The sequence below is a fragment of the Petaurus breviceps genome, unplaced genomic scaffold (genome assembly GCF_028583685.1).
Source record: "Petaurus breviceps papuanus isolate PSGF00001 unplaced genomic scaffold, PetGlider_PUasm1.0 90977, whole genome shotgun sequence".
NCBI classification, from domain to species: domain Eukaryota; kingdom Metazoa; phylum Chordata; class Mammalia; order Diprotodontia; family Petauridae; genus Petaurus; species Petaurus breviceps.
The window spans coordinates 45,260,202-45,276,091 of record NW_027187391.1 but is presented as its reverse complement, the minus strand read 5'-3'; the positions used below and the strand labels follow the sequence as shown (position 1 = coordinate 45,276,091).

The 15,890-nt window shown below is 39.8% G+C and overlaps 1 protein-coding gene across 1 annotated transcript in view; it reads right to left on the bottom strand.

Moving 5' to 3' along the window:
* The window catches only part of SCML4 (Scm polycomb group protein like 4), a 92,013-nt gene that overhangs the window by 49,540 nt on the left and 26,583 nt on the right, over positions 1 to 15,890 (bottom strand). Inside the window, exons 3-4 of the mRNA XM_069077435.1 lie at positions 12,737 to 12,937; positions 6,355 to 6,540 (exon numbers count right to left, since the gene is read on the bottom strand). Coding sequence (XP_068933536.1) covers positions 6,355 to 6,540; positions 12,737 to 12,937 — 387 coding nt within the window. The remainder of the gene's footprint in view (positions 1 to 6,354; positions 6,541 to 12,736; positions 12,938 to 15,890) is intronic.

Genomic DNA, 15,890 nt, shown 5'->3' with positions numbered 1-15,890 from the left:
CAAACCTCTCCAGTATCTTTGCCAAGAAAATCCCCAAAGAGTTCATGGAAAGTTGGACACAATTGAAAATGATTAAACAACAAAAAAGTCCATATTTATGGTAGTGGGGGTGGGGAGGATAACCTCATTATCTTAGTTTGCAAGAGTTCCAGTTGACAGCAAAAAATGGATAATTATCATAGCACATACAAAATGTATTGTGACTGAGGGCCATTTAGTTCAGGGAACAATTAGACATTTGTATCTTTTAGACTTTTAGTCCAGAAGAAAAGCAGTAAAGGGATAGTGGAGGAGGAACAAATAGGACTGAGTAGGGATTAACAATGACCCTAGACAAAGACTAGGCATCATGACATCTTTCACAAACATTTATTTTATTTTCTATCCCTTTTTAAATTTCTTCTTTGTATATAGAAAATCCATGCCTTCCTTTCAGTCTGCTCATAGCTATAGTTGTTATAGAGTTTATAATTGTCATAGAGTCACTTTCCCCTTCTTTTGGGGGTTCCCTATATTTGCAATAATTTTTTATATGATCAATGAATTCTTTAGTTGACTTATCTCCTCCAGCTTTAATACCTGACATGGGGCTTTGTGCCAAGGACAAGTTTCACCCCTTATTGAGATTTTGGGTGGGATTTTGACTCTCCTTGGTTTTCTCCTTGCATCACCTGGGTTCCTGCACTGACCTCCTCTTCCTGGGGTTAGACCATCACCTACTCCTGGATCTCTGAACTTCACAGCATTAGATCTTCAGGGCCATCTCTGCTATCTTGAGACAGGGTGATAGGGGTGCTTGGGGTGTCTCTGTCCACCTACACTAGCTGCTGCTATTCCCCAGGCTAAAGGCCACAGTTCAGGTTTGCAATCTCCCTGAGGCTTTCCCTGGGGGATCTCTTGGCTTTTACTGCCTGTGGACAGAGAGCCCTGTGTAGGCTACATATGTCTGTGGCCCTTCTCTGATCAACTGAGAACCAATGGGGCCGATTGTCAGCGCTGGAATTGTACTGTCCGCTGACTCAACTTTTTATGCAGCGTAGGGGTAGAATAAGTTACCTGTTCAAGTTTTTTTTTAAGTTGGATTTCTTGATCATTATTCAGTCTGCTGCAAATTCCAGGTTTTTGCTGGCATAGATGTGGACGAGCTGGGCACCCTGCCTCCATTCAGCTAGGAAGGAAACAAGCATCCAGGCACTGAGCTAAGCACTTTTACAAATATTTCATTTGATCCTCATAACAACCCTGGAAGCACAGTAATTCTTTCTGTTTTACAGATGAGGAAACTGAGGCAAACAGGATGACACAGATAATCAGTGTCTGCTTGATGCCAGGCTTAGGGCTCTGTACGCTATGGTGTACCCCACCGACCTTTAGGCAACTAGAGGCAGCCTCATATTCACTTTATATCTATTTTGTATATCCATATATATTATTTATATACATTGTTTCCGAGTTGTCTCCGGGGAGCTAAGTGGAGCAGTGGATAGAGCACTAGGCCTGGAGTTAGGAAGATTCCTCTTCCTAAATTGAAATCCAGTTTCAGACACTAACTGTGCGACCCTGGATAAGTCACTTAACCCTGTTTGTCTCAGTTTCCTCATCTGCAAAATGAACTGGAGAAGGGAATAGCAAACCACTCAAATATCTTTGCCAAGAAAACCCCAAATGAGGTTATAAAGAGTTGGACGTGACTGAAAACTGAACGACGACAAAAATAAACTGTCTCCCTTAATAGAATATACATTCTTTGGGGGCAGAAACTTTTTCACTTTTGTCTTTGTATCTCCAGCGACTGGTATAGTACCTGGCACACTTAATAAATGGCATTTAATGAATGCAAGTTGATTTTTTGAAAATTACACATTGCCTAAGATCACTTGTAGCTTTTTAGATCTACAAAAAGGAGTATAAGAATCTAATGTTCTGAAGCAAACCCTGCCTTAGTTTACTCCTCCGTGAGGTGAAAGGATTAATCTCTAAGGTCCCTTTTAATTATATGGATCCATGATTTTCCCCTTAAGGTTGTATCTGCAAGTGAATATCAGATCTTTGATCTAGACTTGCTAGTCTGACCCCATTTTACAGATGAGAAAACTGAGGGCCAAGAAGGCTAAAGGAAATTTTTGAAATCATACCAGGGATTTGAACCCAGGTCCTCCAGCTCTAGAGGGAGTAAGTACCCTTTTCACCCTACCACCAAACCTTTCATTTAATTTGGGGCACTACTTAAAATATGAGCAAAAAGTCTTCCTGAAGAGTGACAAAAGGGATGGATGGGTACTGAACAACACTGCTCCCACTTTTCCTTTAATCCTGGCTCTGTAACCTAACCTGCCAAGTCTGATTAGGACCAAAGCCATCAGGCTTCTTTGAACAGCAAGGCAGCCTGTTTAAGAAAAGTTACAGTCTGCAAGCAAGGGAAAAGAGTGTCCTGCCATCCCAGGTACCACCCAAGGGAAAAACCTGGAACCTTAGCTAGGGTTTTCAGGCTGGGAAGAGAGAGGGGAGAGAAAAAGAGAGGGAGCTTGTCTTTGTTAATGGGCTGGCTAACTGGCCCACTCTCTATGCTGCGCCTAATGGGCTGAGAGATTGTGTTGGGAAGTGAATTGAGACCACTGTGCCATTCTTACTGAGAAACTCACTGGAGGGCAAATTAGTTTTAGGAGAGTGTTTCTGAGCCAAATAAGGTTTTCAAGAGAAATTTGATTCCTAAACGATTTAAGCTGGTTGGCACCTTAGAGAACATATCATCCAACTCTCTCATTTTACAGTTGAGGGAGCTGAGGCCCAGAAAGGTTAAATAATTAACTAAAGGACACATAGCTTCTTAGTGGTGGAGACAGGGTGACAATTCCGTTCTCCCACTTCCCAGTTCAGACTTTTAAATACTCTTAACTTTGTAATACTAAGCCCACATCTCTTCAAGTTGTCCTCTATTGCTTGTCTTTCATTTAGAAGAGAGCCAGTGACCAAGGGGTGATGTCTTGACACGTGGATGAATTGCATTTAAGTGAGGAATTGTTGCACAAAGTTATCAGCCTCACTCCCTCTTCCAGAGTCATTACAGTTCAGTGGCAGGACAAAAGTCAAGTGACTGGCAATAGCCTGGGATGCGATGGACCAACCTGGCCTCTTCAATGCCTGACCAAGCCCTAGGCACTCCATAACACCTGCTTCAGACACCTTCATGGCCATTGAAAAAATCAATTTCATCTACCCATTCCACCAAGGGAAATCTTCACATGCTTGGGGTAGATACCTCCCCTAACTCACTGACAGGTAGGGAGTCCATCAGTTACCCTCAACCTGGTTTAGCCCATCTGCCAAGACAGTTTTACCAGAGTGTGGCCACTGTCCATGCTACAGCTTCTCAGAGCTACAGGTGAGAGCTGGGTGGCAGGTGAACACCAAAGGTGGATGAGCAGCCCTGAAAAGGGCTTGGCAAGCCCTCATACCAGAGGTGCTAGTCCTCTCTGAACACCTCATACACCCCTCATGTTGTCCAAAAGGATACTAACTGTATGACCTTAGGCAAATCACTTAACCTCTATATGCCTCAGTGTTCTCATCTATAAAATAGGAATCATAATAGCACCTACTTCCCAGGATTATTGTAAGGGTCCAAAGAGATTGCATATGTATGAGAAGTATAAGATGGATCAGACTCAGGATTGTATTTAATTTTATTAAAATGATTTACTTTTTATTATACTACAGTGACTTACCATTAATCTTCCACACATGTGTACTAGGAAAAGAATCCTTCCTCATAGCAAGTACAGTTAAACAACAGAGACACACTGATCATGTCTGACATGTGCCTCATTCCATACCCAAAGTCACCCCCTTTCAGCTAAAAGGAAGGAGCCATGTTTCATCCTGGGTCCTCTAAAGGAGTCAAGATTAATCATTGACCTCAGTTCTGATATGTTTATATTATTTTCCTTTATACTATTATGAACATGGTGGTTTTTTTCTCTTGGTTTTACTTCTTTTGTTCTGCTACAGTTCAAGTAAATCTTTCCAACTTTCTCTGAATTTCTCATATTTGCCATTATTAGAGCACAAAAATATTCTATTGCATTCATGTATCATAATTGATTCAGTCCTTCCTCAATCAATAGACAACCACTTTGTTTCCAGGTTGGGGGGGGGGGGTCAGATGGGTTCTACTTATTTTTTTTGCTACCACAAAACAGTATGACTGTGTAAATATAACCATATATGTATAAATTCAACATATAATCCACTCATATGTATAAACTCAACATGTATCCCACACATACATATAAGTATGTATACATATACACATGTATATATTTCCTTTATATGTATTTATTTCCTTTGTATATACACATATACCGCACATATACATATATGTGTGCATATACACACATGTGTATTTCCTTTATATGTGAACATATATTTCCTTTAAATATACATGTATATATGTATATATAGACGTATATGTATATATTTCTTTTGTGTGTGTCTATATAGACAATGTATATAAATCTAATATATAATCTGTATAAATACATATACAAGTGTGTATTAAATACTTGTATAATTATATTATATATGTATGTATTTATAAATATATGTATGTATATATTTATAATGTATATATACATATTTTTTCCTTCTGTCTTTGACCTTTCGGAGGGTATATGCCCAATAGTGGAACTGCTGGGTCAAAGGGTATGAACTCTTCAGTTACTTTTCTAACATGTCTTCAAATTGTTTTCCCTAATGATTGACCAATTGGCTCTCACTACAGTATATCAGTGTACCTATGTTGCCATAACCCCTCTAACATTGACTGTTTCTGTCTTTTATCTTCTTGGCCAATTAGCTACAACCCTCCTCATTTTACAAATAAGAAAACTGAGGCCCAAAAAAGGTAAGTGATTTTCCCAAAGTCCCACAAGTAGTAAGGAGCAGATTTGGGACTCAAGTCCAAGTCCTCTGAGGCCATATCTAGTTTCCGTTCTCTTATGTCATATTACCAAGTGCCTGACTAAAATCCAGTCATACTACCTCCAAGGCATTTCCCTTCTTCCCAGTCCAGTAATGAGAGAGAGAGAGAGAGAGAGAGAGAGAGAGAGAGAGAGAGAGAGAGAGAGAGAGAGAGAGAGAGAGAAGGAGGGAGGTCTTCCTGGGGGAAGCAAATACTTCCAGTCAAAGCAATTCTACTCTCAAGAAGACACCCATTATGACAAGTGGCTTCTGTAGAGTCTGCCCATTCAGCAGTGCTGTCCGGGAACTCTCTCTCCTCCAACATGAGGAAATTCAGCAGACCTGTGGAAAAATGCTCATAGAGAAGAGGACAGGTGGGAAGAGGCAATACTTTTAAGTATTTTAGTGAGAGAAGGAAGGAAATAAGCATCCATTAAGCACCTTCTGTATTCCAGACACTCTGTTAAGGGCTTTACAAATACTATTTCATTTGATCCTCACAATAACCCTGAGAGGTAAGTGCTATTATTGTTCCCATTTTACAGCTGAAAAAACTGAGTTAGGCAAACATTAAGTGACTTGCCCAGGGTCACACCACTAGTAAGTGTCTGAGGCTGGATTTGAACTCAGATCTTCCTGACTCCAGATACAGTGGTCTATCCACTGTGCCACCTACCTGATAGAAAATATTTTTCTTTACTGCATACATAGGAGATATGATCTGATTCATGTAATAGATAATTTTAATGCCACAAATTTGATAGATTAAATGATTATCTGACTCAGTTTACTCAGGACTGTGAAAGTTCTTTCATATATTCTGTGGATCACAAGTTTCAATCATGGGAAATGTGAAAAAACATTGAGTGGCAGGATAATGTAGGGGATAGAGGTCTGGCCTCTGATTCAAGTGACCATGGTTTCAAATTCAACCTCTGAGACTTACTGACGATGTGACCCCAGACAAAGTCTCTAAATTCAGTGCCCTCACAGACATATTTGAGTCTTAAAGTGACAGAATCTTAAATGGTCTGAAAATGGTCATATCATCTCACCTCACAATGAAATGAGAATTCTGGACTAAAAGTAAAGAAAAAAAACTTAGTCATATTTGAGGGGTCTCCAGAGTCTATATTTTATATAGTAACAACTTAAAATTATGTCAGTCCTCCAGGTACTTCTTAATCCAGGAAAACCACTAAGTGCTGAAATGAATACCCCAGAAAGAGAAGCCCCATGAGACTGAAATGAGAGAATTACCAGGAGATGGGTGGTATTAACATGTTAGAGCTGGACTGCAACAAGAAAAGCAATCCCTACAGAAAGGCCCCTGAAGGTCCATGCCACATCCCCAGCCTCAGATCCTGAGGCCAGCTAGGATGGGCCAAGGCCTACCTGACTCCATCCTTCTGTCCTCATAATCTGGGTCGTCCTCAGGGTACTGAGGGAGAGGCTGGCTGCTGAAGAGGTTGTCACACAACAGGCTCTGACACAGCTTCCTCAGGAAGCTTAAGACACAACCAAGGCTGCTCACCACTGGCAGGCTCACAAGATGCTGTTTCCCATCAAAAGAAGCTGAGACTGAAAAACCACAGGAAACAGCAATTCAGAGTTGTGTGTGTGGAAGGAGAACTTGGGCCGGGCAGCCTGCGGGCTAAAGGAATCAAATCAAATCAAATCAAAATGAAATAAAATAAAATTTAAATAAAGTAAATAAAATGAAATGGAAATAAAATAAAATGTAAAAGTAAATAAAACTGAAATGAAATAAAATTTAACTTAAATTTTGAAAAATAAAGTAAAATAAAAATGAAACTTAATCAATTAAAATAAACAAGAAATGAAATGAAATAAAAATTTAATTTAATTAAAACAAAATAAAGTAAAAAAATAAAATGAAATAAAATAAAATTTAAGTATTTAAATAAAGTAAAGTAAAATAGCCTTCTCCTTATCTTGTCTAGAACGAAGCCTCTGTACCACTTCCTGGGTACCTCCTCACCATGCTGCCAACATTCTGACCATATCTCCTTTCCCACCCCCACAATCCCCTACATCGACCCTGGACTCTTCTCTGTTCTTCCAGCTTTGATGGATGAACTTTTTACTTCTCTTCCTGGAAACCAGGACTCCACCCACACCACTAAACCTTTGCACATACTCTCTCCCCTTTCTAGCTCCTTTTTATTGGTTGTCTACACTAGCTAGAATATAACCTCCTTGAGGCAAAGACTGTTTTGCTTGATATCTCCATCCCCAATGTTTGTCAAAGTGGCTGGCACAGTAAACACTTCAATGCTTACCCATTAATCCACTCAGCATCTTTGTCTTTGTCAGTCTAGTCATTTATCCATGACTGGTGGCAATGGAAATGCCAAAGAATTTGGAGTCAGAGCACCTGGGTTTGAACCCTGACTCTACCCCTCTACCATTTATTACTCGGGTGACCTTGGACAAGTCCCTTAATCTCTCTGAAAAAAAAACGAGCCAGTCTTCCTTGAGACAGCTGGTGGGAAATAGGATTGCTTATGTCTTACACTTCCTGGCCAAGTTGTGTCACAACTCACCAGCCTTGATAGCTTCAAAGGTTCTTTCCAGTTTTAAATCTTTGCTTTGATTTGAAGCTTGAGTCAGAAGACTTTCTCTTCTGTTCTCTTCCACAGAGGTAGCCAAGTTTAGTGAAAATATGGCTAAATTTGGAGTAAGGAGACCTTGATTCAAATCCCTATTCCATCATTTGTCACCTGTGTGATCTAAGATAAGTCACCAACAAGCCCAGAAGTCCATTGTAAATACTCTTCTGTTTTGAAGTCTTTCTGTGCCTGCTGAGAATTCTATCGCCAAGCCATAGAGGGTCGGGGAAGGGAGCCTGAAAATGGGTGGCTGGTGCACTGAGGTACTTCAGGAATGAGAAGCAAAGCCAGGAATGTGTCAGGAGCACCCCCATTCAATTTTAGAACTTAAAGTATGGCCCCCCTACATTACAAGAACTTGAGGGTGACCCTGAACCCTGAAGATCTGAATAGTATAGCAATCTTGGGAGAAGCAATGTGGTACTACAGAAAGATTGTAGGATTTTTAGTCAAAGGGGATGGGTTGAAATCATAGCTCTACTACTTAGTACAGCTTGGTGACATTGTAGATAGCATAATGAGATAAAAGATTATTTCTTTCTTGTATTAATAACTAATTACTGAATCAGAACTAAGATTTTACCCTTTTTCTCCTTCCTCATCCAGAAATCAATCAGTGTGGGAAATCTTTCTCAAAGACTTACCCAGGCCAAGACAATAAAAGAAATTTTAAGTTTAGGCTAATGGATGAATTCCTGTTCATTGTGTTTACTCCAGGTCTGGGAAAATGTTGATTCTCTCTTTTGTCTGACAGGCGATATGGAAATTGATAAGTTTCTTTGACCAAGATTTAGCTAATGCAAGTAACATACCCCAAGACCCTCATTGTAATATAGCCTAGCCTCTCATTGTAATATTTATAACCCATCAGAGTTGATTGCCACCCTCAGGAATACCTACTCTTCAAAGGACATATAAACTGTGAGCCCAACACTGCAAGGGGTATTTGGTCTAAGAGAAATGGTCAAATGACCATCCTTTTATTAATAACATGCTAGCCTTATTAATAAAATGGTTAGAAGAAGAAACTATGTCTCTTAAACTTTATAAATGTCACATTTGGAATCAGGAATATTTAAATATGAATCTTGCCCTGAACACTTAATAGCTGTGTGACCCTGGGTAAGTCACTTAACCTCTATTGGCCTCATTTTCCTTATCTGTAAAATGGGGATAATAATATCACCTACCTCACAGGATTGTTGTAAGGGTCCAATGAGATAGCATATGTAAGGCACTTTGCAAACCTGAAAGTGTTATATAATTATATATATATATAGTTACTACTACCTTGTTTCCCCGATAATAAGACCTATCCCGAAAATAAGCCCTCCCCTTACTGTGTAAGATTCCTCTAAAATAAGCCCTCCCCCGAAAATAAGCCCTATTGAGATTGCTACTGTAGTGAAGGTAATCCCCTGCACTACACGCTACATTACGGTACCCTCTGTATGCACCGTTCCCCCCCCGCCCCCATGAAACGCATGTCGTGCTCCGAGCTGCATCCAATCAGAGCTGCAGCAGTGAGCGCATCATCCTTTTCTTCCCCAGTGATTTGCTTATTGAATGAAGGTACATTTTTTTGTTCACATTTACCTGTTTATTAAAATTGCTGTCAATGTTCATTAAAATAAGCCCTCCCCTGAAAATAAGCCCTCTGGTGTTTTTCTGTCCAAAAAATTTAATAAGACAGTGTCTTATTATCAGGGAAACACGGTACTACTACAACTACTACTACTGCTACTACTACTACTACTACTACCACTACTACTACTACTACTACCACTACTACTACTACTACTACTATTACCACCAGCACCATCACTGCAACCACCACCTTGTGACTGGGCAATTCTGTGAAACATTCTGTGCCTCTATTTTTTCATCTACAAAATGAGGGGGCTCAACTAGATGTCTGTGGGCCCCGTCACTCTAAATGCTTGGTCCTATATGACCCTTATGAAGGGGCAATCACCCAGTCTGCTTATGGGACCATGTTATTCCCATTAGTATGAACATATGTATATTTACTTCTTGGAGAAAAGGAGAGAATATGAGAAGTTAACTCATCCCCTAAGGGAAGTGGCCTCAGTGTTTTATGCTTTTTCTCTGGAGTCAGCAATTATGATGCTTCCAAACTATCCAGCAGCTCATTTAATTAAGCAGATTGGAACATGGACCAAGATGTTCATGGAGGGGCAAAAGGAGAGAACAGGAAGCTCATTTCACCTCTCAGAAAAGGGCATGGAATTAGGGAGGCCATAAAAACTATGCCTCTAGCAGACAATGTGGTCTAGTGAACTAACTCCCAGATTCCTGAGAGTCCTGAGTCCTTGGACATCCTGTTTGGGTGAACTTCAAGAAAGTCAGTTTGTCTTATATCTTATCCGTAAACATGAAAGAAGCACTTGCCAATTCACTCTAACATGCAATGGCGGTATATGATTTAAAATGCTATGAAATTCCAAGACCAAAATGCTCAGTAGAAACATTTCCCTCATGGAAAGGAAACTTGGCAAATGCCTTGGCCTCTTTTGGTGCCAGACATTAAATATACTTCCCTGATTTTGAGCTCCTTGAGGTCACAAAAGGAGTATGGGTAACAAAGAAAGAAAATGGGATCAGTAATATTGGTTGTCCAGTCCCTCAGCACAGTGTTCAGCTGAAATGTAGTCTGCACTAGCTTTAAGGGTTTGAACATGGTACAGTAGAAACAATACTGGCTCTAAAGTCTGAGAGTCTATTTCCAAATAACATCTCTGATGCCTACTACCTGGGTGACCTTGAGCAAATCACTTAACTCCACGGGCCTTAGTTTCTCACCTGTAAAATGAAACTAGGTGATCTCTTGAGGTTCCTTCCAGTTCTGGATCTATGATTCTGTGAACCCTACTGTGAGACTGTATCTGGGTCACCACCATTTAGCAAAGAAAACATGGAGATTTCTGTGCCTCGGAGGAAAGGCACTCAGGACACTGAGTGAGGGCCTGAGCTTGTATTCAATACCTATTAATGGTTCACTCTTGTAGATGAGACTTATGTAATGAATGAAAGTAGGTATTTTCTGTCCTAAATTTCCATCTTCCTCTAATCTCTGGTCATGCCCTTCACAATCATCTCTTTTAAAATAACGACCACATTTCAGAAAAACCTAGAAAGACTTACATGAACTGATGCTGAGTAAAATGAGCAGAACCAGGAGAACATTGTATGCAGCAACAGCAACATCATGTGATGATCAACTATGATTGACTTAGCTCTTCTCAGCAATACAATGATCTAAGACAGTTCCAAAAAACTCATGAAGGAAAATGCTAGAAAGAGCTTCAGAGTGCGGATGCAGATTGGAGCATGCTATTTTCACTTTGGGGGGTTTTGTTTTTCCTTTCTTGAGATTTTTCCCTTTTGTTCTGATTCTTCTCTCACAACATGACTAATGTAGAAATATGTTTAATATGATTGTATATGTATAACCTAAAGCAGATTGCTTGGGGAGGAGGAAGGGAAGGCAGGGAGGGAGAAAAAAAATGGAGCTCAAAATCTTATAAAAGTGAATGTTGAAAACTATCTTTATATATAAATGGAAAAAATAAACTACTATTAAGTGGGAAAACAAAAAAAAATTTGAAATTAATCTAAATAAATAATGTCCACAGAGTATTTACACATTAGAATCATGGATGTGGACTCATGCTAGAGTCTGAATTGACCATCCATTAATAAGCAGAGTCACCACCCTGCCCAGAGGGGACAAAATATTGCAGAAAATAATTGCTTTCCATAATTTTTGGTGCCATAAAGAAGGGGAAAACTTGTAAACTGATCTAATTGATAGCTGTGATGCTATTACATGTCCAAATTCAATATGATGCAATTCACTTCAATTCAATAGAGAACTGGCACTGCAGTCCAAGGAACTGAGTTCAAATTCCACAGCTGATGCTGGATGCCTATGTGATATTGAGCAAGTCACTAAACTTTCCAGGACCTCAGTCTCCTCATCCACAAAATGAGGATTTTTGACTAGATGGCCTCTGAGTTTCCTTCTGACTCTAGAGCTATGATCCTATGATCAATTCAACTCAACAAGCATTTGTTTGGTACCTACTATGTTCCATGCCCCAAGCTAAGTGCTAGTACACATTAGAGGGATTGGGCCTGTACATTTATTTCCCTCTACAGACGTGCAAGCACTTAAGGAGAAAGACATTAATGAATGTAATAGAAAAATTGAGAACCCAATATAACCTTTGGAGGGATTGAGTTTATGGGAGGAAGTTTCTATTTGGGTCCCTTTTATAAGCTTTCATTCTAAACCTGCGAAGAGAAGGAAGATGTTGAGATTCAAAAAAAAAAATTTCAACAAAGTACACTCAGTTCAAGGTCAACTGTATTAATGGCAAATGAGTAGAGGAACTTGGAGATGAGTTTGTGCGTCAAGAAAAGCACAAGAGGTACACATAATCTAACAGATAATCTAACAGTTAATATAATTCAATATATTTGGCTTGAAACCCTACTCAAAGACAATAATTCAGTAAGAGAAATGAACATTCCCACTGGGTCAAGAGGCTCTTTCTCCCTTGCCCTGCTATTGGTCAACCAGGAAGAATAGATGAACAAGATGGAAGATGGATGGTAGAGAGCAGACTTAGGTTGTGGAAAATAATCCAAAAAGGAGAGAGGCTCATACAATTTTAGATGTGGAATGGACCTCAGAGACTACAGAAATCATATCAGATAATGCCTATATAGCACTTTGTAAACCTGAAACTGCTACATAAATGCAAGCAATTATTATTTCTCTAATCCTCTCATTTTACAGAAGAGAAAACTGAGTCTCAGAGAATTTCAGTGAAAGAGTAGCAGAGCTGAAACTAGAATATGGATTTTCTAAGTCTCAGCTGGTTCAGACAACCTCCTTGTAGCTGAGAGGTGACCTTCAGCAACCAGTTGTCTTCAAGTTATGGGGCCTCCCTCCTATTTTGATGGAGGCAAGAATCACTTGTAATTTCAGAACCTTGGACCTTTCTAGTCTTAAACCATCAGTCACTAAACTCTACCCCTGATTTTCCAATTGGACCCTGTTGGGAAGTCCCCCACTTGTTAGCCTCCCAACACTCAATCATCCTCCAGAACCTTACCAGACACCATCTCACCACCATATCCCTGCTTGACCAGGGAGAAGACTGTCTTTTGCTGGTGTGCACAATCAATGCATGCCTGAACCGCCTGTTGCAAGACTGCTGAGGGCCTCTCAGGCCCAAAATGCTCCGGGAGCTGCTGTACCTTCTTCCTCTCCAGGTATGGCCCCAAGTTGACTTGTTTGTTGACATAAATGCAAACTGCAGAGACAAATACCCAGTACCAAGTGTTTATTATGGAACACTGGGAATGAGCTCATGTTGAGGGTCTCTCCCAGGGTTCCATTCCCTCTTCCTTCCTCTCTTAGCTTGGGAAGTATCACTGACAATCCTGGAATGAGGAATTTTCTTGGAGGAACAAAAGCGTCAAGTCCTCCAATGCACTAGGGAAAGCTTTACCTACTGAGTAGGTAACATTACCTCCTGAGTAGAATGATGGAAGAATAAGTATAACTGATATTGCTGTCAACTCTTCCATGAAGCTCTTCCAGAGCTCAGTGGCTAGGGCCATTATGGAATCCAACAACCTGACCTTGCTTATTAATTCACTAATGATAAGTGTTCTTATAAGTGATAAGGTTCTAAGTCTATAATATTTAAAATGTTATGGTGGTCATTTTCCTACTGTGTATGTCAATAGATGCATTGCCTTCTTTCCTATCCTACCCACCCCAAAATAAAGTGGCTCCTTTTTAACGACTTTTTTCTTTCTTAAAGAGAAGTTTTGAGGTCACCCCTACATGTCACAAATATTTGTCAACAGAGGCCTATCTAGTAAAAGTACTATTTACTCACAACTTCAAAGGAAAATGTAAGCTCACTTGTTCTTCCTGGTCGTCTATATAACTGAGGGGTGACTTCAGGAGGGTGACAGCCACCAGACTGGAAAGGATCTAAGAGAATAAAAGTCGTTTGAGGGCAGGGCTGTTTTTAGTTTTTGACTTTGTGTCCCCAATACCTGGCATACAATTGGTATTTAATAAATCCTTATTGGATTGGGTATGCAAGGTATAGTATTTTTCCCGTGTTCCACAGGCAACCAAAAAGAAAATTATTCCATGGGCCATATACCAGAACCTGGGTTTGGAATTTAGTCTGACATATTATAAAGAGTTTGTTTGTTTGTTTGTTTTACCATACCCTGTTTACCATTGGTATAAACATACCCACTATCCAAGCAATCCCTGCTGTACTATTTGTAAAGACTGGGGAAGAGGGGGAGGGTGTTCTCAGACAGAGTTTCTCAGGATCATGATCTAGAAAAAGAGAAAGGGGCTATTCTGCAAAGTTTTGCCTGAGGAGCTGAAATTCATTCAACTTCCACTTATTCAAAGAGCATTTGTTAAGCATCTTCTATGTGTAAGACTTGTTAACTTCTAGGGAATGATAACATCACTGAGGTCATGCTAGCCCTGACAGACTTAGATATAACTGATAGATTTGCCAGGTAATCTTTGAGAAATATGTCTGATACAAAATGTTATTCTTTGCCTTCTGGGGAGAAGGAAATAGTGAGTTAGCAGGGAGGAATATAGTAGGGATAGGACTACCATATAGTCTACTTCTTCATGGTCCCCACCCAAAAGGAGCATGATTTCTTAGTTTATAGACATGACTTTGTGCTACTTCCCCTAAGATGAGTTTTCCTGACTCCAGGCCTGGCACTGGTGGTGATAGTGGAAAGGAATACCCTTTGTAGCAGAGGAAATTTTCAAGGAGTATTTCTTCCTCTGGAAGGAACAAATAGCAATGTCCAACCACACACAAATACATAGAGGATCTCATGACCTGTGATCTCCTCATTATGGTAGTGGGGAGCTACCAGTATAGAAATTCCCTCTATCAATCAGCAGATCAACAATTTTTCTGTGACTAATAAGCCCTCAGATGTTGCTTGAGACCCCAAAAAGGTTAACTGATTTGCCCATGGTCATACAACCAGTAAGTGTCAGAGACAAGATTTGAGCTCAGGTCTTCCTGACTTGAAAACAGTATTCTAACTGTTGTACCTAAATTTGCCTCTATCTATCTATCTATCTATCTATCTATCTATCTATCTATCTATCTATCTATCTATCTATCTATCTATCATCTATCTACAAGATAGAAGCTATTGGAGACTTGGAGAGAACAAGTGACTATGGCGCTCTTTTCTCCCTCCAGCTTTCCCCATCCAGCACCTAGGACAGAGCCTTTGCACCCAGTCAAAGTTCCATGAATGTTTGTGGCATGAATCTCTTTAGTGTTCAATGCAGCATGTGGAGGAACAGGAATCAGAACCTCTTCCAAATCAGGGATTCTAGGTCAGCATTAAAACTATTTGATTTTGTGCCAAGGAAGAATATAAAATTATATCACCCTGCCCCTCTCTATAATATGGCATCTTTCATATTAACATATATATATATACTTACACAAAAGTATAGATATTTCATATGCAAATATATAAAATATATTTGCATTTTTTCTATACCCTTCACCTTGGTGCGCCTGAGACAAGAACCTCACTAGCTTTTCCTTTACTGAAGCTCCGTCAATGGCAATAGTTGTCTCAAACTGGATGTGCTCTTATTTTTTAAAATTAAAATGTTATTGATGGCTTTTGTTTTTATATCACAGTCATTTCCAGATAAAGCATTTGCCACCTTCCCTTCCAATGAATCCTCCCTTGTGACAAAGAAAAAGTCAAGCAAAACTAACCAACACAGCAATTTTGTTTGACAGATTTTGTTTCACATTCTGAATTCATAGTTACCCACCTCTCCAAAGAAAAGAGATATGACTTCAAAAGTCAAAAGTAAACCTTCTCTACAGAAGACTATGGACATGTGTTCACTTTGTTCTCCATCCCTCTAATTTCCTTATCATGCAGCAGAAATTTTTGGTACTCTATTAAAGAAATGTACCCAGGATCTGAGAGAAATACAGGTTTCCTATAACTAGCAGAGCACTTCACCTTAGCCAAGGTAGAAGCCACTTGTACTGATTTTGAGTTAAATGGAGACCATAGAGGCTTCCATTAGCTTGAAAGAGGGTACTGAAATCAGGACCAGATTAAAGACTATGTTCTCTCCTATCTCTCTCTCTCTCTCTCTCTCTCTCTCTCTCTCTCTCTCTCTCTCTCTCTCTCTCTCTCTCTCTCTCTCTCTCTCTC